General features: G+C 43.8%; 1 protein-coding gene across 5 annotated transcripts in view; it reads left to right on the top strand.

Annotated features, from left to right (window-relative positions):
* ANXA6 (annexin A6) overlaps positions 1–23,385 on the top strand; it is a 56,341-nt gene extending 32,956 nt beyond the window's left edge. For 2 of the 5 annotated variants that reach the window (XM_020809951.3, XM_020809953.3), the window contains exons 15-26: positions 2,060–2,141; positions 8,986–9,080; positions 9,774–9,887; positions 10,031–10,121; positions 10,966–11,045; positions 12,111–12,164; positions 16,709–16,726; positions 19,238–19,331; positions 19,771–19,866; positions 21,166–21,224; positions 21,838–21,960; positions 23,003–23,385. In XM_020809951.3, the coding sequence (XP_020665610.3) occupies positions 2,060–2,141; positions 8,986–9,080; positions 9,774–9,887; positions 10,031–10,121; positions 10,966–11,045; positions 12,111–12,164; positions 16,709–16,726; positions 19,238–19,331; positions 19,771–19,866; positions 21,166–21,224; positions 21,838–21,960; positions 23,003–23,062 (966 nt within the window). In that variant the 3' untranslated portion in view covers positions 23,063–23,385. The remainder of the gene's footprint in view (positions 1–2,059; positions 2,142–8,985; positions 9,081–9,773; positions 9,888–10,030; positions 10,122–10,965; positions 11,046–12,110; positions 12,165–16,708; positions 16,727–19,237; positions 19,332–19,770; positions 19,867–21,165; positions 21,225–21,837; positions 21,961–23,002) is intronic. The other 3 variants (XM_072990047.2, XM_072990048.2, XM_078385629.1) reach the window with 3 other exon arrangements.
* Positions 23,386–27,975: the final 4,590 nt, after the last annotated feature.

Here is a 27,975-nt window from a genome sequence, read left to right on the forward strand (position 1 = left end):
GCCAGAATTCCGATGGCTTTAGCCAAGAAATCAGTACTCAGGGGAGTTTGCATTTATTCACAGCAGGGCACAATCTGCCATTATGTTTCAGTGAGAAAGAATGATGAAATGAGTGGGAGTGGATAAGCTCTGTGGGAGCCACAGGGGATTAGAGGACTGGTAGATATTTATTTTTAGAGGCACCCTATAAAGAGCCTATATATATATAAAACCTGCCTTTCTCCTTACGAAGGAACCAAGGCACCTTAACATTAAAAGACAACATTAACCCCAAAATCAGTAAGGATACAAACACTACAAAAGGGTCAAATAAATAATACTCTAAAAGACGGTAAACAAAAACAGTACCAAAAACCACATTCAAAGCAGTAAAGCAGAACCATCCATTTAACCCCCCCCCCCCAGGCAACCAGTCACTAAGAGGAAGCTTGCCCGAAGAGAAAGGTCTTTCCCTGCCTGTGGAAGGGCAGCAATGATGGGGCCAGCCTGGCCTCCTGTGGGAGGGAGTTCCAGAGTCTGGGAGCAGCAACAGAGAAGCCTGTCTTCCTCTGTCTCTACCCTCCTCCCCTGGGGAAAAAAAAAACATACCTGTGAAAGTGGTGAGATCAAGAGAAAGACCTCTCCTGATGATCTGAAAAGCTCCCTATAAAGGGAGAAGTGGCCCCTGAGGTAGCTTGGAGCCAGGCTGTTTTGGGCTTTCTAGATAGATAATCATTTAGCCTAATGGTTGTTGTGGGTTTTTCGGGCTCTTTGGCCGTGTTCTGAAGGTTGTTCTTCCTAACATTTCACCAGTCTCTGTGGCTGGCATCTTCAGAGGATAACAGAGTGCTGTCCTCTGAAGATGCCGGCCACAGAGACTGGCGAAACGTTAGGAAGAACAACCTTCAGAACATGGCCAAAGAGCCCCAAAAACCCACAACCACCATTAGATCCTGGCCGTGAAAGCCTTCGCAAATACATTTAGCCTAACCTTGGCTAAAAACCTCCGAATCCTGTCTGAGAGAATTCCTGGGGAATTCTGCAGGTTGAAGTCCAAGAAATATAAAAGTTCTATGCCCACCTGCTATTATCACAGTTTATCTTCTTAACACATCAAATAAGTGCCTGAGAATAGGAACCAAACTGGGAAGGGATAAGATGTTATGATAGCTGTCATCACTGGAAGAGGGTCTGTGAACTCACCCTATTTCTTGGTCGTCATGTGAGGCTGTTGGAGATCCTGCATCAAAAGAACCTTTTCATTGACTCATGGAGATGTTAGCTACCAGACTGAATTTTTTTAAAAAAAAAAGGGGGGGGGGGTTTCCAGAAGATGTTTTGGTTTCCTGAAATACCGTTGAAAGACATGAACAGCTTTTCCTTTCCTAACTTTGGGAGATCCCTGGCATGATATCCATCTAGATTCTCTTTATTTGTTTCTATTCACATTTCTTTTAAATGCACTGGTACCTTTGCAGGGGGACTTCTTTGAAATGATTTTGACATTTTCTCTGGCTTGCCTGATGTTCCTTTTGTTTTGTTTTGTAATCAAGACAGTTGTAACTTCCAGTGGTGCAGTGGAGGCAGAGACAGGAGGTTTTGACTAGCAAGGACCACAATATCAACTGCCAGCCTCTTCTAGCTCCTTTCTTCTCTCTGAGCTTAACTGCAATGCTTACAGTAGCTGGGGAGAATAAGATTTTCACAACAACAGTGTATTGTTGTGAGCTTTTCTTGCTGCAGTGCCAAATATTTTGAGGTGGCTTAGTATTGAGGAGACCTGTTAACTTGACAAAAGACTCCTGTCGGCATTGAAAGATTGTTAAGACTGGTTTGTTAATATGGAGCAGAACGTGCTATGAGGACTCCCCATGTGTCCTGCCTGTGGGAATTATCATAGTGAGTGCCTCCATTTCAAAAGTCACCACAGCACCTCTGGAAACCTTCCAGCTTGCTCAGCCCTTGATAACTGCTTTGCCTTTAACCTGGCTTTCTCTCTACCACTCTCTCACTCGCTTCTTCCACCACCCTGTGACAGTAGGCAACATTCCAATTAAAACTTATTTTCCCATTTCTGTAGCCGAAAGGAACCATACATCCAGCTTCAAATTTCAATGCTGACGGTGATGCACAAGTGCTAAGGAAAGCTATGAAAGGATTAGGTATGTAAACGTTTGGGGCGGTTGTTGTAATTCAAGCAGGATTTGGCAATCAATCCTTTGTTATCCTGTAGAAAATTAATATTTGTGTGTGTGTTTTTGCATTTGTTATCAAATGCCTGCATATTCAGGATTTCGCTTCCTCTGTTTTAAGTAATAGATGACATACAATTATAGAAAATGCTAAGGTTGTTGTGTCAGCATGCTCATTGCAAGATTGTTATTAATATAGTTGCCAGAATATTTTAAAAATTTCCAAGAAGGGAGTTACTAGACTAGGTTGCTTAAACAATGCAAATCTTCGGGGGAGTCGCTGGTAACATCTGCCATCCCCAGGCACTGGGTGAGAGACAGTGCCTGGGAGTATTTTTGGCCTGCACTCCCCTGCCCTTCAGGACCGGGACCCTGCTGCTGCTTTGGGCAAACCCACCCCTTCCTCAACACCAGCCACCTGGCTGGGAGGGGAGGGAAGCTTTAAAAGCAAGAAGCCGGTGCCAGGGCCCTCTGAGAGCAACGTTCCTGTCTTCGGGGGAGTCGCTGGTAACATCTGCCATCCCCAGGCACTGGGTGAGAGACAGTGCCTGGGAGTATTTTTGGCCTGCACTCCCCTGCCCTTCAGGACCGGGACCCTGCTGCTGCTGCTGCTGCTTTGGGCAAACCCACCCCTTCCTCAACACCAGCCACCTGGCTGGGAGGGGAGGGAAGCTTTAAAAACAAGAAGCCGGTGCCAGGGCCCTCTGAGAGCAACGTTCCTGTCTTCGGGGGAGTCGCTGGTAACATCTGCCGTCCCCAGGCACTGGGTGAGAGACAGTGCCTGGGAGTATTTCTGGCCTGCACTCCCCTACCCTTCAGGACCGGGACCCTGCTGCTGCTGCTGCTTTGGGCAAACCCACCCCTTCCTCAACACCAGCCACCTGGCTGGGAGGGGAGAAGGGGCATTAGAAGGGTGTGTGGGTTTGTTCTTGTTTGTTTGTTTTAATTGTTAGTATTACTAATTGCCATCAGGTTGCATAGAGACCCACAGTGGACCTGATGGAACAGGAAGGGGGGAGGGCGTTGGAGGGGGCAGCCATTGAGGTGGTGCTGGGTAGGGGAAGGAATGGTGGTGGGGGTAGAACATGCCCGCGTAGGAGAAGAGAGGTTAGATATCTTACATCTATCCCCTCTTCTAGTCCTACCTCCAACCAAATGGTATCAGGCGACCATATCAGCAAACCCTCGAGCCACACAGTGCTGCTGATGAACGCCAGGTCAGTACAAAACAAAACTGCCCTCATCCATGATGTAATTCTGGATGAGGGGGCTGACCTGGCGTGCATTACTGAGACCTGGGTGGGAGAGGAAGGTGGTGTCCCCCTCTCCCAGCTGTGTCCTCCTGGGTACTCAGTCCAGCACCAGTGTCGCTCAGAGGGTCGGGGAGGGGGAGTTGCTATAGTCTATAGGAGTTCTATCTCCTTGACCAGGCTTCCTATCCCTTTGAGAAGAGGTCTTGAGGGCCTGTATTGTGTGTTGGGCTCATGAGACAGATTAGGGATTCTGTTGGTGTACCGCCCACCCTGCTGCGTACCAACAGTCTCCCTACCTGAGCTGACGGAGGCAGTCTCGGACCTGGTGTTGAGGACTCCCAGGCTGCTGGTGCTGGGGGACCTCAACATCCATGCTGAGGCTGCCTTGACTGGGGCAGCTCAGGACTTCATGGCCGCCATGACAACCATGGGGCTGTCTCAATGTGTCATCGGCCCGACACATGAGAAGGGCCACACCTTGGACCTGGTTTTCACAACGGGACTGGAAGGTGGTGGTTTGGATGTGGAGGGGCTGGTCGTGACCCCATTGTCATGGTCAGACCACTTCCTGGTCAAATTTAGTCTATTAGCTTCTTCTTCCCTCTGCAAGGGTGGGGGATCGATTAAGATGATCCGCCCCCGGAGACTAATGGATCCGGATGGTTTCCTGAATGCTCTGGGGGAGTATCCGTCTGATATGGTTGGCGCTCCTGTCGAAGCTCAGGTCACCCTATGGAATAGGGAGATGACCCGGGCGGTTGACACGATTGCGCCTAAGCGCCCTCTCCCTGCTCGCCGAGCCCAGACAGCTCCTTGGTATACTTCTGAACTGCGGGTGATGAAGCAAGAGGGGAGACGGCTAGAGCGCAGGTGGAGGAAGTCCCGCTGGGAATCCGATCGAACACGACTTAGAGCCCATTATCGGGCCTATTTCGTGGCAATACGGCTGGCGAAACGGCAATATTTCTCCAGCCGTATTGCTTCCTCAGAATGTCGTCCAGCAGAGCTGTTTCGGGTGGTCCGGGATCTTCTTCAACCGGGAAACCCGGTGGAGGTCCCGGACTGCTCATCAGCTCGCTGTGATGAGTTTGCTATTCATTTTGAGGAAAAAATCGCTCAGATTCACAGTGGGCTGGACTCCACTGTTACTGCAAAATCGGAAGATGTGTCCAGTGGGCCGTGCTTAGGTCAAACTTTAATGGATGAGTTTCAATTGTTGAGACCCGAGGATGTGGACAGGGTGCTTGGATCTGTCCGTTCTACCACCACGCCGCTCGACCCTTGCCCATCTTGGCTAATTGGAAGATCTGCCAGGGGGGTTCGCACTTGGGTCCAGGAGGCCGTGAACGCCTCTCTGAGAGAGGGAGTGGTCCCTACCGCCTTGAAAGAGGCGGTAATTCGACCACTCCTTAAAAAGCCTAACCTGGATCCAAGGCTGGTGATTAACTACTGACCAGTGGCGAACCTCCCTTATTTGGGCAAGGTGTTGGAGCGGGTTGTGGCCGGGCAACTCCAGGCGCTGCTGGATGAAACGGATTTTCTGGATCCATTTCAATCGGGTTTCAGGCCGGGTTTTAGTACAGAGACAGCCTTGGTCGCCCTGTATGATGACCTTTGCCGGGAGAGAGACAGGGGGAGTGTGACCCTGTTGATACTCCTGGACCTCTCAGCGGCTTTCGACACCATCGACCATGGTGTCCTTCTGGATAGGCTGGCTGGGTTAGGAGTTGGGGGCACTGTTTTACGGTGGTTCCGCTCCTTCCTAGCTGACCGTATCCAGAGGGTGGTGCTGGGGGACACTTGCTCTGCCCCATGGCAGTTATGTCATGGGGTTCCTCAGGGCTCGATACTGTCCCCCATGCTGTTTAACATCTACATGAAACCGCTGGGAGAGGTCATCAGGAGGTTTGGGCTGAGGAGTCAGCAATATGCTGACGACACTCAGCTCTACCTCTCGTTTTCCACCAATCCAGGTGAGGCGGTTTCTGTGCTGAACTCGTGTCTGGACCTGATAATGGACTGGATGAGGGTTAATAAATTGAAACTCAATCCAGACAAGACGGAAGTGCTGTTAGTGGGTGCTTCGCCGGACAGGTTGGAGGGCCACTTCCCTGTCCTGAATGGGGTTACACTCCCCCTAAGGGACAGGGTCCGCAGCTTGGGGGTGCTCCTGGACCCCAGTCTAACACTGGAAACCCAGGTGGACTCGGTGGCCAGGGGCGCCTTCCTCCAGCTGCGGAAACTATACCAGCTACGGCCCTACCTGGACGAGCGGAGTCTCATGACAGTTACACATGCACTGGTAACATCTCGTATTGATTATTGCAATGTGCTCTACGTGGGGCTGCCTTTGAAGACGGTCCGGCGACTGCAACTGGTCCAGAATCGAGCTGCGCGGCTGGTGAGTGGTGGGGCCGCCAGAGAGCACATCAAGCCGATTCTGTATAATTTACACTGGTTACCAGTTGCTGTCCGGGCCCAATTTAAAGTGCTTGTTTTGACATATAAAGCCCTAAACGGCTTGGGCCCTGGATACTTGAAGGACCGCCTCCTTCCATATGAGCCTACCAGGCTGTTAAGATCTAGCCAGGGGGCCCTTTTGAAAGAGCCATCCCTCAAGGAGGTAAGAGGGATGGCTTGTAGACAAAGGGCCTTCTCGGCAGCTGCCCCCAGACTATGGAACGCCCTCCCAACTGAAATTCGCCTGGCGCCGACACTGATGATATTTCGACGCCAGGTCAAAACCTTCCTGTTCCAGAAGGCTTTTAATTGAAATAACATTAACTGTGGGTCTTAATGATGGCAATTTTAATTGTATTTTTAATTGTATTTTAATTGTGTTTTAACTGTATTTTAATTATTTTATTTTATTGCATTGAATTTTAATTGTTGTGAGCCGCCCAGGGACCTTTGGGTAGAGTGGGCGGCATATAAATTAAATAAAAAAAAAAAATTAGTATGCCTTAGAAAAGTTTACTAGATTCAGAAAAGGGAAGACCTAGAGTGCTTCCAAGCATTTTGTGTGTGTTTTTTTTTTAATTTTGCAGTTGCCCTGTCTCAGAATTATACAGAGGATCTGGATGCTATCGTCATTCTTTTGTAATCCATATGCATTCCCACGTCTCCTCCTGTCATTTTTACCACCTTTCTAAAGGAGAAACAGTGCACCATGTGTACAGTACCTTTTGGTGGGGACCTCCGGGGAGCTATCTCTTGGAAGCACCTGAGCTTAGGGATGCCTAGTCCTTCTAGAACAGGGTTTCCCAACCTTTTTGGGGTTGCCACCCCCTTTTATAAGAGCCATATAACCAGCACCCCCAACACAATTGCATAAAAAGGCATTTTAATAGATCAGACCTGGGCAGTGCAGCCTGCGGACCACATATGGCCGGCAAGCCGCTCCTGGCTGGCCCGCCGGTTGTTGCTCCAGTCCGGCCTGCCTGTTGCCGCTGAGTGAGCCAGAGCTCTGGCTCCAGTCACCCAGCATGGCAGTAAGCAAAACTTGCAAGATCCTATGGTGGGATCTCACAGGTTTTGACTGTTACTCTTGAGCCGCCGGCTGCGGAGCCTGCGGCTCAAGAGGCTGGAAGCGTCACCTGTGCGGGATAGAAGACAGTCGGAGAGGAAGGCCGTGGGGGAATGGAGGACAGGTGAGTTAGCTCAGTGTTGGGGTTCCCCCCCCCCCATCGTGGCTGGTAAGGGGGCATGTGGTTTCGTTTCATAAAAGAATACTTCTGAGAGAACTTGTTAGCTCTCCCTTTTCCATCATCTGGGGGAAGGAAGGGATATCTAATGGTGGGTGATGATCTGACTCAATGGGTACAAGTCATACTTGGTGAAAATGCTCCACCTCCATTGAGTTGTACCATGGTCAAAGCGTTCACATTTTTTTCCATCTAAGGGTCAGATCATATGTGAAAGCAAAAGCATCTTTTCTCCTTTAATAGTATGCTTTCTCACATACATAGAGTGCTACATGCTATGGGCAAACAAAGCTGTGCTGTCTTTCTCATCTGACCAGGTGCAAAACAAAAGCAAAGTAACATACTACACACAGATTAAGGCACTGCTTGTTTTAGACTTTCTTTTCCGTGTAAAGATGAAATTTAGATTCTAGATACAGAACCATCTCTTGCCTAATTTGACCCTGAGAGAGCGAGCTTTTTATCCTTACTCCAAAGTTGAGATGGAGATATTTTGCCCCTTGCTGCTTAATGGTTCATGATTAGAGATGGGGGTATTCATATACAAATACAAATGGTCCACTCACCAATCCGCTAATGCCGTGGGGTGTGCACTCCCATCCTGTCACTCCGGAGATTGTGATTGGCGAGCCACTCTTTGACCTGGCAGAGAGGCATGTTGTCCTGCCTCCTGCCAAGAGTGGCTAGCCAATAGTTATCTCCATCCTTGCCATCTTCACCTGTGCAGGGGTATTCGTATAGAAATACCCCATCTCTGTGATCAAATTAAATTTCTACACCTAGTGCTTCCTCTGGTGTCCAGTAGATGGTGCTGCTCTGTTGGCTATTTCCTCTGTGGTTTGAGGGCCAACTTTGGAGAGATGGAGAAAGGCGGAACAGGCTGGATGCTACATGTAGTCTTGATGTTCAGTGATAAGTACTGTTTGAATGTGTGGCGTACTTTAGTTTTAAGTGAAACTGATGTAAGACGAATTGAACATTGAGCTTTGCCTCATCAAGGGAAATTGAGCACATACATTTGCAAGCTATGTTTGCTAGAGAAAAGGGGCAGTGGTTATGCAGTACAAAGAGCTGTTGTAAAGATGTTCCGTCACCAGGATTCCTGGTACATTACCTGCCTTTGAATGAAAGTGAGTCAGTAGATAGAAGGGAAGGAAAGATGAGAGAGAGCATTGGAAAGCTGCATCCATAAATAAGCTCTCAACTGTTGTAAACTTTTAGTATTTTATTGAAAGTATTGCAAAAAGAAGATAGAAAGGATAAAGTTCCAAATAGTTTCAAAAATTCCAAAATCAGTTTTAAAAAGTATGGTGCAAGTAAACATTCAAAAGATCTTGAGACAAAGACAATTTTAGACAGTTCCCACAGAAAATAAGAAAGCTAACTAACCCTAATATTCACATTCAAGCAGAACGTAAGCATGATTCCAGAACACATACAGAGTACAAATCAGGTAGCAAGGCAGCAGGTGAACGTATCATTCTCTTGAGAGAGACTAGGCTAAGCTAAGCAAACTCTTCGTTTATATATCCGTCATTCCATTTTCTGAGGGAATTCACTAATCAGGCCTCAAGTCACCCCAAACCTTCTTTTAAAAGGGTAACTTCTCCAAAGTAACTTTGCTCTCTTCCTCTACCTTCTCTTCAGCTGAGATCAGTTGGATAACTGTTGATGTGTGAATGATCAACTCAAAGCCAATTTGAATCTATGTGAACAGCTTTCTTCCCACTGGGACTGTGTCATTATGTTGCTCCCCAAGAAAGTGTGAGAGTCCAAGCCAAATATTCTGATTAGAGCCAGGTGGCATGAGTTGTCTCAAACAGAGTGAGTCATAGTTTCTTTATGTTGGGGTTTCAGGAACTGATGAAGATGCCATAATTGAGGTTGTCACACAGCGGAGTAATAGCCAGAGGCAAGAAATCATCCAGGCATATAAGTCTCATTACGGACGGGTAATTCACATTGTTTCTGCATGCAACTCTTCCCATGTATCCCCCTGCATGCATGTGCATACGCATGCACATTGACTTCTTGTTTCACATGCCACTGTTTCCTTGACTTGAGCTCAATGACCTGCCCTTCCACGCGTTTGTGTGTTAGTGAAAAACAGAACATTTGTGCAGGGTTGGGCAGGGGATACAAATAGGATCATGGCAATATGACTGGGTGAGGAAGGGAGTACTTACTACTTTCTCCTCAAATGTCATTTATAATGGAAAGAAATGTGTTTAGATGTTCTGGTTTGTTTGTTTGTTTTCCTTTTGGGGGACAGTTGTTTACCTATCTATCTGTCTGTCTGTCTGTCTCTCTCTCTCTCTCTCTCTCTCTCTTCCTCCCTCCCTCCCTACAATACTATACAGTACTTTACATTACATTTAATTATTTATCCAGAACATACATTTAAGAGGGAGATAATCCAAGGGGAAAGGGTCATCCTTGCTTCTTCCCCTGCATTATTCTTTCTTGCTCTGGAAGGGGCAGGAAGCCAGAGAGGGTATAAGTTTAGCATCTCTAACAGCTGTTGTTTAAGAATATAGGAATCTGTTTTATATGGGGCAGGGCCTGGTGTTTCATCTAGTTCAGCAACCGCCAGCCTGACGGGTTTCAGAGTTGTCATCTTTCTTCATGAATGTCTCCCATAATAGAATCTGATAGCAGACCTGAAATCTGAAATATCGGGGCCTTTGGCGAAGGTTATCCTTGGACTGATGATGACCCCAGCACAGTATGATGCAAAGCAGTTGAAGAAAGCCATGGAGGTATACTTTGTTCCTAAATGCCTATTGGGAGAGTTGAAGAGATGTGCCTGGAGGTCAACATGCTCTAGTATTTATTAATGGCATGATGCCTGTGATCTGGGAATATATCCATATAGAAACATAACCATCCATTGTCATTTCAGGGCGCTGGAACTGATGAAAGTGTTCTCATTGAAATCCTGGCCACTCGGACCAACCAGGAAATCCAGGCAATTAATGAAGCATACAAAGAAGGTAAAATGCTCTTGAGATGTGGACACAGGAGCACTGCAAAGTCAGAAGACTGCTTGTCCGTTGTATCCTAGAAACATGAATACCAGTACTATCTTCAGTATTGACGCATGCATGGCGCTCAAACACAACCAGCACCTTATTAGAGTGCTAGAGTGGCTTCTGCAGTTGGAGTTTTCTTAACCAAAAGGTTAAGAATGATTTTTCTCTTAGAAACCTATCTAGACTTCTTTAACTTGGAATTGACATAAAGTGATAAAAACGTGTATCCGTGAAACAGTTTTGCTCTCTAGGTGCTCATTGTGAGAGTACTGTAGATGGGATATATGCTCTATAATATGCGGTGTTGAATAATGACAACACAATAATAATAGGATGTGTATATTCTGGTACAGCACCCATTCCTATACTGTTAACAGCAGTGCTCAAAGCCTACATCTTTTATCCCATTAGCTCCAGAACAGACGCTTGAGAACACCTCCACTTATGAAAAACATTCTGTATTAGCCAGTACTCTCTCTTTGCTCTCTCTCTCTCTCTCTCTCTCTCTCTTAATGCAATGCTAGTATATTACTTTCTAAAGAGAAAGAGTTACTGATATGTATGCCATAATAAAACTATAGGTCTTCAAGAACACTCTTGGTTGAAACATTAGGCTGCTCTTTTGTGCAGTCTTTCCCTAAGACATGGTATTTTGTAAGCATGTAAGGAGTCATGAGGAGTAGAGCTAAAATGCACAGAGGAAGCATTGGGATGCAGGGTGGCAACCAGTACTTTGATGTATATTTCTAGTATCCCCAGTGCAACATATATTTCCCTCTCCCTCCTTCTCTGCCTTGTTTCTCAGCCTATCATACTACTTTGGAAGATGCGCTGAGTTCAGATACTTCAGGACATTTCAAAAGGATCCTCATTTCTCTGGCTTTGGTAAGACTTTTTCCACTTTCAGGCTTCCGTAGCAGCCTTTTATTAGGAACAAAAGCTTTTTGTGCCCTCTTCCTAATGTGCAGCTGTCACATGATGGTATGTGTCCTATCTCCCATCCTCTGTCTCTCCTTTATTTGTAGTAAAGGAGATACAGTTACATGTAGTAGGTTTTTTTTAATCCTGTTTTTCATCAGGCTTCCATTTGTTACAGAACAGAAGAAGCACTATTTTGACATGACAGTTGCATGGGCATGGACACAGTGTGTCTTTCTGGTCTATGTGTTTGTCTGTTGTTGTTTTTGTTTGTTTGTCACTATAGTGAGCCAGCCCTGCTTTTAGGCAGAATGAGGCAAGTGTCTCAACTTGCAAGTGCAGGGGGGACAGCAGTTGCAGCCAACTCAAAACATTCCCCTGGAAAACTTTGGCTGTCCTAAAACTGTGGAGGACAGAGCTATTATCTATGTGTGCTTATTAGAGACGGGAGTATTTGTATTTGTATATGAATATCCCTGCACAGGTGGCATTAACGAGGGTCCAGCCCCATGAGGCCGGATGGTCCACTCACTGATCCACCACGGATGGCGCAATCTACCAATGACTCTGCAGCGCGCGATCCGCTTGCCACTCTTTGACCTTCCAGTAAAGCTTCTCCTCCCACCTCCTGCCAGGAGTAGCGAGCAGATTGCACTCTGCAGAACTATTGGTAGAATCACACCATCAGTATCCATGGCAGATCAGTGAGTGGACCGTCTGGCCCCATGGGGCTGGACCCTCATTATTGCCACCTGTGTGGGGATATTCATATACGAATACATACTCCTATCTCTAGTGCTTATCCTACACTGCTAAACTACCCCTCTGTCTTCAGGGATAATAGACTATGTTGTTGTTTTGGCCATGTTCAGTGGTGCAGTTGCCAGGCCAGTTTGCTTCTGAATGTGATAGTGCAAGGAGAGGGGACATTTTCCCCCTTTTCTTCAAGCAGCAGAATGTCTTGGGGCAGCCATGCAGTGGTACAGGCACTTTCTGCACCTTGAGTCATTTTTTTTTAATGTTTAAACCCAGGGGGCCCGTGATGAAGGAGGTGAAGATTTTGCAAAAGCTCATGCTGATGCCCAGGTAAGAAATACACAATTTTCTAGATACTCGGAATAAACCAAATGCATCAAGACTGTTGCTGTGTTTTGTCTGTTCACCATGGCCTGGAATAAATTGGTATCAGCTGGGTTCTCTCTGTACTTGAAGCCGTCTGCTGCACTCTGTGCTACATCACATGTTCTAGTTTCAGATTCATTAAAAGTAAAATAAATAGGTTTCAGAACACGTTTTCTAGGATATAATACACAGTGACCATTATTCAAGTGATTTTTCTTAGTATTTCAGTGGCTAGATTGAAAACCTGAGTATGCCACCCAGATTTATTTTTATTTATTAATTAATTTAGTTTATTTATAACTTGAGCATCTTGGCACAGTGGTCAAACTGCTGTACTGCAGCCAAAACTCTGCTCACAAGCCAGAGTTCTGTCCCAGGTAGCTGGCTCAAGGTTCACTCAGCCTTCCATCCTTCCGAGGCTGGCAAATTGAGCAGTCAGCTCACTGATGTGGGAGGGGGGCAATGTGTAGCCTGCATAATTAAATTGGAAATTGCCCAGGGAGTGCTTTAAGCATTATGTATGATATATAAGCAGCACACTTTGCTTTTATATCCTGCATTTTCCTGCGTTTCTTCCAGTGCAGGGACTCAAGCTTCTGCACAACTGCTGAAAAAAATACATATGTTAAAATCACAATAAAGTAAGACATTAATATTAAAATACAAGTAAGCCTGAAGGATGTTAAAAATATCACTGAACTCTGAAGTATGTTAAAAATTTCACTAGTTGAAATAAATAAAACAGGTTTAAAATACAGGATTAAAAAAATACACTGCATCCCCTGCTAAACACTCCTTTGACCTCTGGCATTCACAGATCAAAGGACAATTTTAAAAGCAAGGTTTCCACCTCCCAGTGAATGAACTGTAAGGAGGGAGCCAACTAGCCTCACGAGACAGAGAATTCCATAGACTGAGAGCAGCCACCAAAAATACCCTCTTTCAAGTCCTCACTAAACATTCTTGTGATGGCAGCAGGACTGAGAGAAGGCTTTCCCCCAAATATCTCAGACACCATTGGCTGTATTATATGGGATGGGGTGTCTTTGCAACATTCAGGTTGTGATAAAGGGATTGTTTCTATTTTAAGAGTTTAGTTTTCTGTAGTGCGATAGCAGCTGCATTGCCCTTTCTGATCCTTCCAGCCTGTCTGAATGGTCAGTGAGAAGCTTCCCTGTTATTAATCCTGTGGGTGATGGGTGTTCTGACCTGAACTGCAGCCACCTGCCAAGTGCCCGATGCAGTAGTAATTCTGTGCCTTAAGTACTTGTGGGCAGATTATCTCTGGGAACAGAGCTGATACTATAAACTTTTTTGTTGTTGTTTAGTCATTTAGTCGTGTCCGACTCTTCCTGACCCCATGGACCAGAGCATGCTGGGCCCTCCTGTCTTCCACACTATAAACTTTACTTTCCATAAAATAACAGCTTCTGGCTATTCTATCCTAATTCCTTATCAAAGATCATTTTCACCATTGAGGATGGTTTCTGGTGAAAGCCTGAGCTTTCTAAGTTCTGTGCCTGGCATAGCCACACATCTTGCTTTTTTGGGGAAACCACCTGAACCTGCTTGGCTGATCCAACAGAAGGGTTGTTGTTGTTTTTTTCTTGCAGTTACTCTGCTTTATTTGACACTTTTCTTAGAATATTTTAGAAATCTATGGGTGAAGTCCTCCATCTGTTATACGTTAATTCTGTATTTATGCTTGCTGTTAAAATCAAGTATATATAGTAATGACTTTGTTTGAATGTAATTGTAATTTATGGCTCATGTCTGCCCAGCCCAGTCCAACCCAGCCCTGTTGTGTTCAGAAAGAAACTGGAAGTTTTTGCCTCTATTTTCTAATAATCACTGTTCAACATTGTAGCTGAATCCTAAATGATGGTTAATCCTAACTATAGTTTATTGAAACAAGTCACTATCATAATTGGATTCTTCATGTTGGCTTGTTACAACAAGGCTAACTTCAGTTTTCTCAGGTTTGCACACTGAGGTATAATAGTTGGTTAAAAAGAAGTAATATGCGTTTCCAGTGTCATGTCTGCAAAGGCTCGTTCATGTAACAAACCCCACCATTCAGTGTTACACCCAAATTAATTGGCAGCTCTTTTCCAGGGCTGGAGGCTACATATTTATATTCTGTCATGAAAATCCACCACTAGTACAGACAGGGAGAACATATCAGAGGCAAGATTGGACTTAATCCTTTTTTGCGACACATTGGTTTGCTTATATGCATTACTTGGCAATGGTTTTTTAGAGTATCAGACCAGAGTTTTACTGCCCCAGGTAGAGATTCCCAAGATTGACTTTGGAATCTTTTGTATGGAGTGCACAGGGTCAGGCCACAAACGACTGTGGGAAAGAGACTATAATTCCTATAAAATGCCACAGGCAAGAGTCAGGAACTATGAGAGTTGTAGTTTAAAGTATCTGGAGGGCACCAGCTTGTTAGGCCCTAATCTAGAGCTAATGTTGGATGATAATGATGATTGATTACGTTTACATCCCAAGTTTCCACTATAAAAGTAGTGCTCAAGATGATTTTCAATCTTGTTTTAAATTTTTTTTAGCCATATAATCATTACAATGAAATAAAACTAACTATGCATGAAATCAGCTTGCCAACCCCTGCTCTAGCTTGATGCAAAGTTACAGGTCAAACTGACTGAGGCACCATTTTTGCCACCCGTAAGCAAAGGGGGGGGGGAACCCCATCAGTCTGTGGCTGAGAAAGTTGGCTCATTTGTCTTGGCCATCATGTAAGGAGCGCTGCAGTGAAGTGTGAAGAAATGCTCTAAAAACAAACCACTAATGCTGCTTACTTCCCTTCCTGATTTCTTCAAGTAACGATCCTTGCCATTCCTGGTGGCTGCTTCTTGAATTTGGGGGAAGGGGGTTCGGAATACAGCTCTGAAGGAATTTCATGGCCAATGTTGTCTGTATGTTTTTTTCCTCTTGATAAGACTGGCCAATCCTGCACTGGCTGCTGTAGCTCATGTTTTTAACCGTACATTATGCTCCCTTGCTACTCTCTCATCACACAGTTTGTGTTTCTCAGTGTGTTGGCTTAAACCAGCCTCATTAACTCAGATGGCTCAAAACTGAGCCATCTTAGTTAATGAAAACTGAACAGAGCTAAAAAGCCTTCCCTGTAAGGGATAGCCATAATAAGAATACAAAGTGATTAGGCAACCCATATTAAATACTGTATATATATCAAGCTAGAGGGGATGGATTTATTTGTATGCCTCTAGCTGTACTCTGAGTGAAGCAGAGAGGTGCAGCTAGCCTTGTTTTCTTGTGAGGGAATGCATGTTTGTGCATGTTTTTCTTAATTACTGTTGCATCTGCTTAGGCAGGAGAAAGAGAGAGAGATGGAGGCTGGTGATTAAAATACTATATTTATAGGCAGTTCATAGCAGAGCCTAACTTTCCCCTTTTCTTCAGCTGAATTTTCAAAATACATCTATATGGTATTGCTAGAGAGACTCCTCCATAACTACACAGCATTGCATTCTAGCAGAGATGGCATATCCAGGATTTTGAGGCTGGCCACAGAAAGTACTTCCTTACATCACTTTTTTTGCACTCATTGCCCCTCAAGTTTTTTGCTTCACACAACAACCTGCATCATCTTGCTGCTGATCTCAATTTACATGCTTATTCTTCCTTTTCTTTTCACACACTTCATGGGCTAAGCTCATTTCATCTCTGTTCCTTATACTTGGAACACCTTGGGCCAGAGGCCTTCACATGGATGCCTGTGATAAGCAAATGTAATGCGCACATCAAGTCTCTGTCCCAAGCGGATGTTGCTTTACACAGTTGCTTTCAGAGCTTGACATTATTTCATTTTAGTAACTAATTTAGTAAAATTAGTAACTCATTGTCTGTTATAACTTTTGACAACCATTTTAAAACTTCACGTTTTAGTTATTTAACATCACCGATGCTAGCTGTGTGAATGATGCTAAATATTTTTACTCAATTTTAATTCATTATTTGGGGGATTAAATTGTGGAGGCCATTTTTATCCATTTTATATCTTCTTTATTCAAGAGTAGCAACCCACAAATGCATTGCTAACTGCTAATGCAACAAATTAATTATATAATAGCCATTAACATGATTAATAATAAATTAATTTTAATTCCTGTACTAAACAAGCTTTGGTTTCTTCTTCTTTTCCCTGCTGCTTTTAAAGCTACACACACTCAGATGTACATCTATTTGTTATGAACAGATTGTTCCCAAATTAAAGTGTTTTTTTAAGCCATTTAATTGGAAATACTTAACATCCTTTGAAGGATATAGTCTGAGTCTCTGAAGGTGAAATGAGAAATAAAATCTTCCTCTGCTTCCATTATTCAGTAGTCTATAATAGTGCCTACATCATGGGACTGACTCCATTTTATCTGTCAAACACCAGGAAAGGCTTGTACAGTACCAACTCTGACCCTGTTGCCTTCCTCTCTCCCTCCCTCTCTCTTTCTCTCTGTTGTTAGGTTGTTGCTGAAACCCTGGTGAGTGCCTGCCCTTTTTGTCCTTTGACAGTTCTCTCATCTAAGGATAAGATTGATCTAGAGGAACACCATGTTGTGTTCTCAGGATTCTGCATTCTCCAGCATTCAATGCGGTCTTCTCAAAATTTCACCTCTACAATTTCACTGTAGCCCTGTCATCTAGATATAAGGGCCTTTCCCCATAGGCACCCATTTCCTATTTTGGGGGCAAATTGCCTTGAGAGAGGTAGTCAGATTGAAACATGAAACCATCATATATAGCATTGTCTACTCTGAGGAAGGACCAAGGGTAAATTGGGATTTTAGTACTAATTCTGTGGGATTTGCGTAGAAGTTTAATTTTTATATTTCCCCCCTTTTAAAATGACATAATGCTCATGCGGTTTAGTGCTACTTTTGACAAGCATATTTTTTAAAAAAAATTGAAAAATTGGCTGGAGGATGGGAAACAACAAGCACTCAGTTGAGGGGAGCCAGTGTAATAGTGCACCCACTGACCCCTTACAACCACTCTTTTGCATAGGATCAAGCAGTCATGCATGTCAGAAAGCAGAGAAAAGTGTTCCCACATGAAGCAGAGCAAACTACGCCCCGCTGGCTGAACATAAAGAGACACTTTCCCAGTGAAAAGATTTCTCCACCTTGAGCTTTCCATGTAGTTGCCATTTTGCACTTCAATTTTATCTGTGCCAAATCCAGTACTGGGTAAATAGCTAGTGCAGTCACACTATTCAAATGGATGAATTGACTTAAGTTGTTTGGGGAGGAGCAAAGTCTGTAAGACAGTGAAGACTACTAAATTCATTGGGGATATGTCTACTGATCTGAAAGAGATCCTGACCTAGTTCTCCCAGATGTGCCATTGATTTCTCACAGTATAAGAGAACTAAATAGTTGCTATCGGGACACAGTCCCTTCCCCTTTTAATTGATCATTTTGTTTCACCATTTTGCCAAACTTTGTTCATTTGCATTGTTGCTTTGTATTCTACCCTCAGGACGTGGCGGCACTGCATGTTAAACCACAGAAGCCTCTGTGCTGCAAGGTCAGAATACCTACAGTCGTAAGATCGAATCCACGCGACGGAGTGAGCTCCCGTCACTAGTCCCAGCTCCCGCCAACCTAGCAGATCGAAAGCATGCAAATGCAAGTAGATAAATAGGTACCACCATGGTGGGAAGGTAACGGCGTTCCATGTCTAGTCACGCTGGCCACGTGACCATGGAAGATTGTCTTCAGACAAACACTAGCTCTGTGGGTTGGAAACAGAAATGAGCACCGCCCCCTAGAGTCAGACACAACTGGATAAATTGTCAAGGAGAACCTTTACCTTTTTATTGTAACCTACCAAGAATTGGTAGAATTGGATGGACAAGAGGTGACCTCTGTGTTTTGGACCAGGTGGAAAGGCCAATTGAGTAGTCAGTTGAAGATGGAGAGGTAGTGTTAGAGTGACTGAGTGTTCCAGGTAGAATTCCTGCTAAAACAGTCATCTTCATGTGCCGTAACCCACTGGAACATCTGCCAGTGATTAAACCTGTTGGCAGAATATAAGATAAACAATATTCCCATTAGTCATTGGGATAGAAAAACCATAGGTTGCCAACACAAGGAGAAAGGCAGGGTAAAAATATTTTAAATAAAATAATTAAATAAACAGACTTTTTAAAGTGGGTACAAAAGCTTATCTGAATTACTCTCAGGCTCTCTGGTCCAAATTACATGTTACTATAGTAATTTGTTTCAACAGGTCGCTGTTTGGCAATGTAAATTGCAAGTGAGGTGCCCCTGATCTGGATAAGGGTCACAACAGGGAACTATGGATTAAAGGCTCTCTTAGGTAAAGGTAAAGGTTCCCTGTGACATTTTTAGTCCAGTCGTATCCGACTCTAGGAGGCGGTGCTCATCCCGTTTTTCAAGCCGTAGAGCCAGCGCTTGTCTGAAGACAGTTTCCGTTGTCACGTGGCCAGCGTGACTAGGGAACACAGTTTTACCTTCCCACCAAAGTGGTCCCTATTTATCTACTTGCATTTGCATGCTTTCGAACTGCTAGGTTGGCGGGAGCTGGGACAAGCGATGGGCGCTCACTCCGTCGCATGGATTCGATCTTACAACTGCTGGTCTTCTGACCCTGCAGCACAGGCTTCTGCGGTTTAGCCCACAGTGCCACCATGTCCCTTAAAGGCTCCCTTAGCTCAGTGCTAAGTTTGGACTGAGTCTCCTGTGTGCAGAATACGGAAGAAGAAAAGGTGTTAGCTGCTACATGTATCTTAAAGTAATATGCTGTTTGATCCCCTAATGCTCTGTTAATGAGAGAGTGTACAGTTTCCTTTAAACTAGGTAGATTTGGATGGACCACGTTATACCTCAGGTAGAAATACACAGGCAATATGCTGATCATCGTGTAGAATTGTACTAGTATGCAGATTCAGTAAGTTAAACGAAGTGTTTTGTACCTCCTTTCTTTGCTGTTCGTCCCTCCCACCCCTTGGTTCTTTCTTGTTTTTTCAGAAATTGGCTGATGTTTCCAGCGATGACTCTACATCCCTCGAGACACGCTTCCTGAGCATCTTGTGCACACAGAGCTACCCTCAACTCAGGAGAGGTAAAGAAAGTTCAGGGAGTCTGTGTGAGCTCATGGCCAAGATAAGCTAACTAACATGACCTTTCAAGGCTTTTGTTACTGCTCTTCGGAGGCGGGGAGGCTGGTGTAACACATACACACACACACACACTCTGTATGGACCTTGAAGAAAAGGAGGGGATTATTGATGCAACCAGCTAATTACAAGAAAATAGAAACTCTCCCTCAACTCAAGAAAACCTGCTTGTCTGGCAGTTGGAACCCAGGGGACAAGAGCTTCCTTTTGTTAGATTCACTTTTGCTCAGAAACGTAAACATTGTGAAGAAACTTGTGGCCCTGTTATTGTTGCCTGCCCTGAGGCTTAGTGGAGGGGGTGTCTTGCACTCCAACATACCTTTTCGATCTGTTCTGCCAAGCACATTGTTTCTGATTCTTATGCTTTGCCCTTTATCTTTGCAGTGTTCCAGGAGTTCATTAAGATGACCAACCATGACGTGGCACATGCCATCAAGAAGCGGATGTCTGGAGATGAGCGGGATGCCTTCTTAGCCATTGGTGAGTGTTTCTTGCATGAGTATAGCACAAGGCTTATGAATACCTTCCCTATAGATTGTGGGTCCTATCTGCTAAGCTTTGTCACACTGAACATAATCTTCACAACAGTCAAATGCTTTTGCATAATTTGCACAGATAATGCAACCTGGCCTAAGTATCTTTTTTTTTTTTTTACTTCATTGGCCCTCCCCCCCCCCAAAAAAAAAACACAGCAACTCACAAGTGGAGTATGATATTTCAGAGTATTTAACTATTTTGTAGCACAGGAGTCACACATGAAGCTGAATATCTTGGGAACATAGTTTGTGGCAGCCGGGAAAGGGAAGCTAGGCAACATTCATTCAAACCACTGGGAACAGTAACTTAGGGTCATTAATCAAGATAAAGTTCCCATTAAATCTGCTAACTTATTTTCTGTCTTTTCTGCATGAGTGTGTGTGTCGGGGGGGGGGGGGGGGAGACTGCTTTCTTGTCAAGTAGAACTTGGAATTCCAGGCATCCCACATCTGTGTCAGGTGCCATGGATGGTAAGTGTTTTCCATGCTACCTGGCATGGCAGTGGTGTGAACGTTTCAGATCTTTAAGACTAAAATTCTGCTGCTGGTTATGCACAGAATCGCATTCACATCATGGGTTGCTTCAAGAACTTCATCTTAGTTTTGCAATTTGTTTTTGGATGTTTAGATTGCAAATCCAGAAACATTCTCTCGTGTCTTCCTCATCAGCCCTAATAGGTTGACTTCTTCAGTAGTCTGCTTCCTACCGTTTCTCCTCAGTAGGCTACTATGGAGAATGTTCACCAAGGCCAACAGGAAGCAGCCGTCACACTGCAGGTGTTCATTACCAACACCACGAGGCCTGTGTTATCACTATTTAATAGCCTTTAGTAGTAATAACACCACCACTGTCTTTGCTGCATTTCCTTTCCTTCTGACCTGGATGTTTTCAGTCCATCACATACAGAATCTGGTGCTTGTGTATATATGCCTGTTAATTCAGAAAACATTGAAGTAGACCATAGTCCTGAAAAATTAAAGCCATAACAAATTAAAGGTGCCGCGTGACTCTTTAACAGCAAATATTTGGCATAAATGTGTCTGGACTGTAGTTGCACTCCATGAAGGGAATATATGTTTATACAGACAAGCTATAATATAACCTGAATTGTCTGTTGTCTCTTTGAAATGTTTGGGGAGGGATTGCCAAAGGAGAAAATTTTGTACAGAGCCAGTTCTTGGCCCCTCCCTGGCAATACTTTCATGTTGTGCTCTTTCTTGTCCCCCCCCCTTTTTTTTTAAGTGATGAGTGTCAAGAACAAGCAAGCTTTCTTTGCAAACAAGCTGTACAACTCTATGAAGGTAATATGCATTTATATATGACTCTATCTTTGCTTAAGAAAAATTAGTAACTTTTATAGGGAAAAAAGTGGGAAGGGCAGCCTACTTGCTAGCTTGCTTTTGAGAGGGCCAGAAGTGGTTTGGCACCACTTATGATTGTCCCCCTGAGGCGACCTCCCTAACAACAGAGAGATCCCTGCATGATCCAGCCAGCTCAAACAGCGCTGTGTCACTTCGATAAAGCGGTCAAGGAGATAGACTTAGCAATGGGAGATATGGCACTCTGCTGCCAGACGTGGCATGTTTCTCCCATCACAGGCGTAGGAATCAAGGACAAGAGGGAAAGGAGCCACAAAATGAAGGCACTCGCAGTAGGAAACGAGCCCCAGCTCTGCACTGAATGTACATTTCAGTGCTAGGGTCAATTGAACAAAACAGGATCTGAAGCTGTCATTCAGTTCCCTGCCCATTTTGGTGGTTGTAGACAAAAGTACCCTGTCTCCGAGTGGCTTTACTTGTTACCACCTCTTCAAAATATTTTGCAAACAGAATGTGAGGGGAAATCCCACCACTTCCTGCCTCTGCCTCTTTCTCTCTATTTCTCTGACTGTTTTTTTTTTTTCAATCTCACAAGGGTGTCGGTACAGATGACCGAACTCTCATCAGGATCATGGTTTCAAGGAGTGAGATTGATCTGCTCAACATCCGGCACGAATTTTGGGAGATATACGAAAAATCTCTCTACCACATGATTGAGGTAACCACTGGTTCAACCTTTCATGAGCAAAACCTTGCCTATGTCCAAGTAGGGAACTCTGCTTCCCTTTTTAGAACTTGCCTCCTTATTGGCAGGAATTGTGCTCCTGGCAGTGAGGCAGGTGTTCAATCCAGACAAATACAGACTTCCTGCATATACTGAAAGGTGCAATTGTAGCAGAGCTCTGGAAAGTTAATTTGAGACTGCAGTGTCCACTGATCATGCTGGTTGGGGGATTCTTGGAGTCATGGCCACAAAAAAGTAACTTTTCTAAGTTTTGAGTCATAGCATGCACCAGACATTAGGATTTCCTCTTTGGAAATCCCCTAATTATCTTCCTGTAAAGATCAAGTGCCTATTGTAATATCTGAAATGTGTATGTGTTCTACTAGAAGTGCAGTAATCAGAGAGCTGGTCGGACTAGCCATTTCCTAGTCTGCCTGCTCAGGTTGAATAATTTTGAAGTATGCACTCTCGTTATCCATACTGAGCTGTGTAACTGGCAAAGCAGTCTTATTTTTACACAGCCTCTGTAAAAAGTATGATCATAGAGTTGCCTGCTGGCAAAAGAAAGGTGTATCTCCATTGCATATGTATATACAGTAGTAGAGGTGTTTTGATTTGTGTTTTTGGACTGCAGCCAGGAATTCTGGTAGTTGTAGTCCAAAAACACAACACTTCACACCTCTGCTGTATAGCTACATGCTCGTTTCAGCATTGAGAGCTTTCCCCAAAGAGTTCTAGTGACAGGTGTAAGACTGTTAGAGAACTACAGTTCCCACAGTCCCTTGGAGGTCAAGAACCTCTTGTCCTCCAGTTGTTGCTGGACTCTCACCTCACATCACTGGCCACCATCAACAATAATTGAGAAGTATTACAGTTGTTTTTGATCAGGGACAGATTCCCCACCCAGGGGATTCAGACACACACGCACCCAGTGCATGTTAAGAGCTTAGTGAAATGTTTCTTTTATCCTTGAGTGACGCATTCAGTCTGACAGCTTGATGTTTTGATCTTGTGACTTTTGTTTTCTTCTTCCCAGAAGGATACCTCCGGAGATTACTGCAAAGCACTGCTAGCAATTTGTGGAGGAGAAGATTAAACAGTTGTTGACCGATGTAGTAGCCCGTTGTCCTGTCTGACCTGTTGTCACACACATATGTGCAGTCTAGGTGTCACTGTTGCTTTTAGAAGCTTCTGGGAATGTTTTGGAGCCACTGAGAAGATTCACTTTGTGTTGGGGGGAAAAATAGCTTTCACGCAGAACTTAACACAGAAGAACCTCACAGGGGATTCTCAGTTCTCTTGGGGGGAATCCTTTGAACGGGCATGAATCTGATTCGTAAACACACGTCCAACAACATAATACTGTTATGGGTGCTTTAAACCAAAGAAATAAATTGTCAAATGTTGCTGGCCAAGAAATGGTTCTAGTGTGCTTTTTAAAAAAATTCAGGAAAAGCAAATAAGAATGAAAGAGTATAATTTTACATAAGATTCAGGACTTGGGGGGGGGGAATTTACCCGCATGCTTCCCATGCAACAATCTGCAAAGGTGGTCACTGGTGGACCACATCTGTGTACATGACCCAGCACCAACTGAGAGATGGGCAGAGTGGGATTTCTTGCAACTAAGCTTCAGGAAAGGAAGGAACAACATTCTGTCCATGATTTTCAGCTGAAGCAGATGGGAAAAGGGTCAGGTCTTGTGTCCAGCTTTTGGGAAGAAAATTGGGGTCTCATATTTGTTCTTGAGCTGGAATTGTGAGAGATTTTCAAGTAGTAAGAAGGTTTCCATTGTTCTGATTGTTTCTGCAGCTCATTTCAAAGATCTCATACTTCCTCTGTCTTCTCTGAGGTGGGGAACTTTTGGCCCTGTGGATACTTTGGAAAACCATTTCTCCATTTGGTTTCTCTTGGCTATGCTAGCTGGTTCTTTGGGGAGTTGAAGTCCAAAACATTTAGAGAACCAATTGTTCTCCACTCCTAGCCCAAAATCTCCTTCCTAAAGCAGTGTCTGAGACGGCAGGGACCATGAATAACATCTGGGTACCAAAGATGTGGACCAAATCTAAAACTACCTGGTCCTGGTTAGCCCAACATCTCCTTTAAAGTGTGCATGAATGCCTGCTAACCTCTACAAATGCAGTATGTGCCCACCAGTGTGGCTTTCTTCCTAGACCTACCCTCATGCATAGGGCTTCTGCATAGCATAAAATAATGTAAGACACTGTTTTAGTCACATGTAGTAGGACACAGAAATGCTTTTTACACACACATCTATCTTGAAGCAGTATGATTCATGTCTGTCTTGTTGGTTTTAAGCTCCTTTTTCCTATTGTTTGTTTCCCTGAGATGTGGTATGAATAGTTTGAATTGCCATTTGCTTAAACAGCACATAGGATAAGCTGAAAAAAACCTGTTAAGTGTAATTTTGCAATGAAATTGTTATCCCAGTTCATATCCAACAGCATGCAGCTGCTTCTTACAAAACACTGTAGGAAGCAGACTGTTTGACTCTAATAACAAATTAGAATTTTCTTGCAATTATTTGTGGTAGTAGGAGGCACCTGTTTTAGACAGTAGCATTGTAAGTATTTGCAGGTAACTTTGTCAAAGTTTTGTGTTTGAGAAGTTAGATGTTAAAGGAATCCCCTGCTTAAAGTCCTGAAGACCAATCACAAAACAAAGCAAGTTAGATGTTAAATTTGCACACTGTTTTGCACACTATGGGAAGTGAGACAAGCCTTTGCCATGACACTGACAAACAGCGTTTGAAGATTTTCCTCTTCCAGTAGTATTTCCTCTATAAAGTCAATTTTTGCCATAATAGTCACATCACCCCCAAGGGAAATAACAAATTAGATTAGGACTATATTATTAGATATGCAAGGGATGAGAATGTTGCATTACATGAAGGAACTGTGAGCACGCATGATCATCTTTTATGGGCATAGCTCCATTTTTGAGCAAGGAAATGGCTGGCCTGCCTCTGGATACATTGGGAGGATACACCTCTTGGCTTAGCAAAACGACAAACATGTTGTTCAGGTCAAAAAGGCAAGCATACCAAAGCTTCCATGGAGCTGGGGGGAACCAACAGGGAGAATAGTAATCTGCTTACCTTTCATTGCTTTTGGCCAGAGGCCCAGTGGTGAAATTGCTCATAATGTGGCCTATCCATCTGTGCCAGAAAGGCTGACGTAAGTATCATCTTTCCTCTTGCGTATGAGGATTTTAAAAAAATAAAAATTAAAAAAATTAAAAAATCACGTCATAAACCTTAAAATCCTGCTTCTGTTTTCAGTTTTGATTTGAACACGGGGTATGTAGCTAATGCAGTTTCCTTAAAATTGTACCCAATGCTTCTGGTGGAGGAAAACTATGTGTTGGTTTTAATGTATTTAAAGCACTTGTGGCTCAGCTTACCTGAGAAGATTTTTAAAGTAATTCATCCTGTTGTGAAGTAATGCACGTGTAAACAAGATATTACTCCACAGCAGAATGGGGTGAGTGGAGCCTAGAATGAGTAGAATGAACTACATCATCCTGGCCCTAGTTAAATAAACGTTGCTAACATAATGACATTTTGGATTGTGTAACCTACAATACTAGTTACTAGACTCTCCTGTAGTAAGTAAAATTCATTGGCTTCCTATAACTTAGTTTTTTTGTCACCCAGTTTTTCCATTTCTACACAATTATTATTCCAAGAAGCAATAAGTCATCCAGATGACGGTGGAAGTTTGTCTGACAGCTTGAGGGGGGGTTACTGATGAGGTTTCTTAAAGCTCTGACACTCTTAGAAAGACACATAAGCCTTTAAACAGGTTTCCGCCAAGACACTCAGCCTGTTCAAAGAATTCTTCTTTCACATGAAATCTAGAATTTCTTAATAGCATAACCCCTCAAGTGGTTTATGATTGTGTTGGGATTCATTTGTCCTCAAATACAGAGGACGGAAATACAGTTAGTGTTATATTTTAAGAAAGCAAGAGTCCACAAGGATTTCTTATCAGTAAAAGATTTCAGGCAGCAAAGGGTAAGAAATACATCTGTGGGAGACTGACAGAATTTAATGTTCAACAATCTAATCTTGTAAAAAGGTAGCTTCCTGTAATATCTTATACCTTCAAAGCAGGTGACCCTCAAGGCTCCACCAAAGTGTAGTTCTAAAATTAACATTTTGCTCACGGTTTCACTTGAGAAGGAAAAGGAACACCAGACTTCTGTCTATGTTAAGGTGGGCACAGATGTCCTTGCACTGCAATTTTCATCAGTCAAGATTACCAAGTCAGCAGCATCCTTATCATTGCAGGAGTATACTGGGTACTCTGCAGTTGTGGACAGGTATATATTGAAACCACAAAATGAAGCACCCACACCAGAATCAAAGAACACGAGAGACACTGCAGACTAAAACAACCAGAAAAATCAGCAGTAGCTGAACATGCCCTAAAACAAGCTGGACATGAAATTCTCTTCCAAAACACTGAAATACTGGACAACCACCAGCAATCATTATGTTAGAGTGCACAGGGAAGCCATTGAAATCCATAAACATCAGCATAGCTTCAACAAAAAAAAGAGGAAAGTCTGAAAATGAACATGGCCTGGTTTCCAGCACTGGAAAATACAGCCTGCAGAAGGTCAACAAACTCTACCCACCAAAAGGACCAGGGATCATTGCACAAAAGAGACCAGCTAAAGAGACCCATCAATCACAGTGATAGATAATCTCTCCCAATTATCACAATACACCCACAACAAAAACACGCTGATCACCCTATCTCCTGAAAAGGACAAAAGCTGTTCCCACAGCTATAAATACTCAACTATCCAACAAACAGCAACAGAGCATGGACAGAGTTCCTACTCCAGTCCTCTGAAGATGCTGGCCACAGAGACTGGCGAAATGTCAGGAAGAACAACCTTCAGAACACGGCCAAAGAGCCCGAAAAAACCACAACAACCATCAGATCCCGGCCGTGAAAGCCTTCAAGAATACATTCAGCAACATCCCATTGTTTAAGGCCAAAGTCTAAAACCCTAAGGTGAGGTACTGGTGGTGGTGCAGGGAAGGTGGGCCTTTGCAATGTCACAGTGGTTGGCCTTGCAGCAACAACTGTGAAATGGTGTGTGTCTGCCATTTTAGAGACACTCTGCTGCATGTCAGTTTCAAGAGCAGTAGCTTTAGTCCAAGGTGATGAAAAAGGCAGGTAGGGGTATTCTCCTGAACGTAGCTGAAGCCATGAGGGGGAAAAAAATTCCCAAAACCTGACTTGCCACTTGGGAAGTATTCCATTTCCGGAGACATCAGATTCAAAGCATGCAATTTCAGATTCAGAACCTAAGCCTCAAGAAGACCAAAGTCTGAAACCCTACATCATAACCCCTAAACCATTGTCTATGTTGGGTCAAGGTGATGGGAGTTGTAATCCAGTCATTTCTGGAAGGCCACAGGTTACTCACATCTGGGCTATGCTCGAAGGCCATCCAGGAAAGTAGAAAGTAGCTGTTCCATGGTTAGGGTTAGGGTTGGGTCATTACCCACGTAGACTTCAAGCTTCCAAGGCAGACTTTAGTTGAGCAGACACCTAAAGCTATTGCTTATTGACATTACAGTTTGTTACTTTTAAAATAGAGGGGCAAAAGCAATTGATACTGTGTTTAGCTGCTTTCAACTCAGCTTAAGCTATGGTTGAAATGGATTCAGGGAGAAGAAAAGATTTCTAGTGCATAAATCGTAAATGTTTACCATACTCAGGAAGGCATGTGAAGGTAAATGGCCCCCTGATCAAACTTGATGATTGCTCTCTTATTGTCTTCTTTAGAATCTGATACAATTTTCACCTTATATCTAAATCTGTACCAGCCCACGCAGATTGTAATGGTGGCACTAATCCAACCATTTTTCTGCATGTTCTGTTTCCTTCCATCACTTCATGAGCTTTGTGGCTAAGAGGTAGCCACAGAGCCTACTAAAGTAAACAATACATCCAGTTTTAAGGGGAA

Source organism: Pogona vitticeps, chromosome 2 (genome assembly GCF_051106095.1).
Source record: "Pogona vitticeps strain Pit_001003342236 chromosome 2, PviZW2.1, whole genome shotgun sequence".
NCBI lineage: Eukaryota > Metazoa > Chordata > Lepidosauria > Squamata > Agamidae > Pogona > Pogona vitticeps.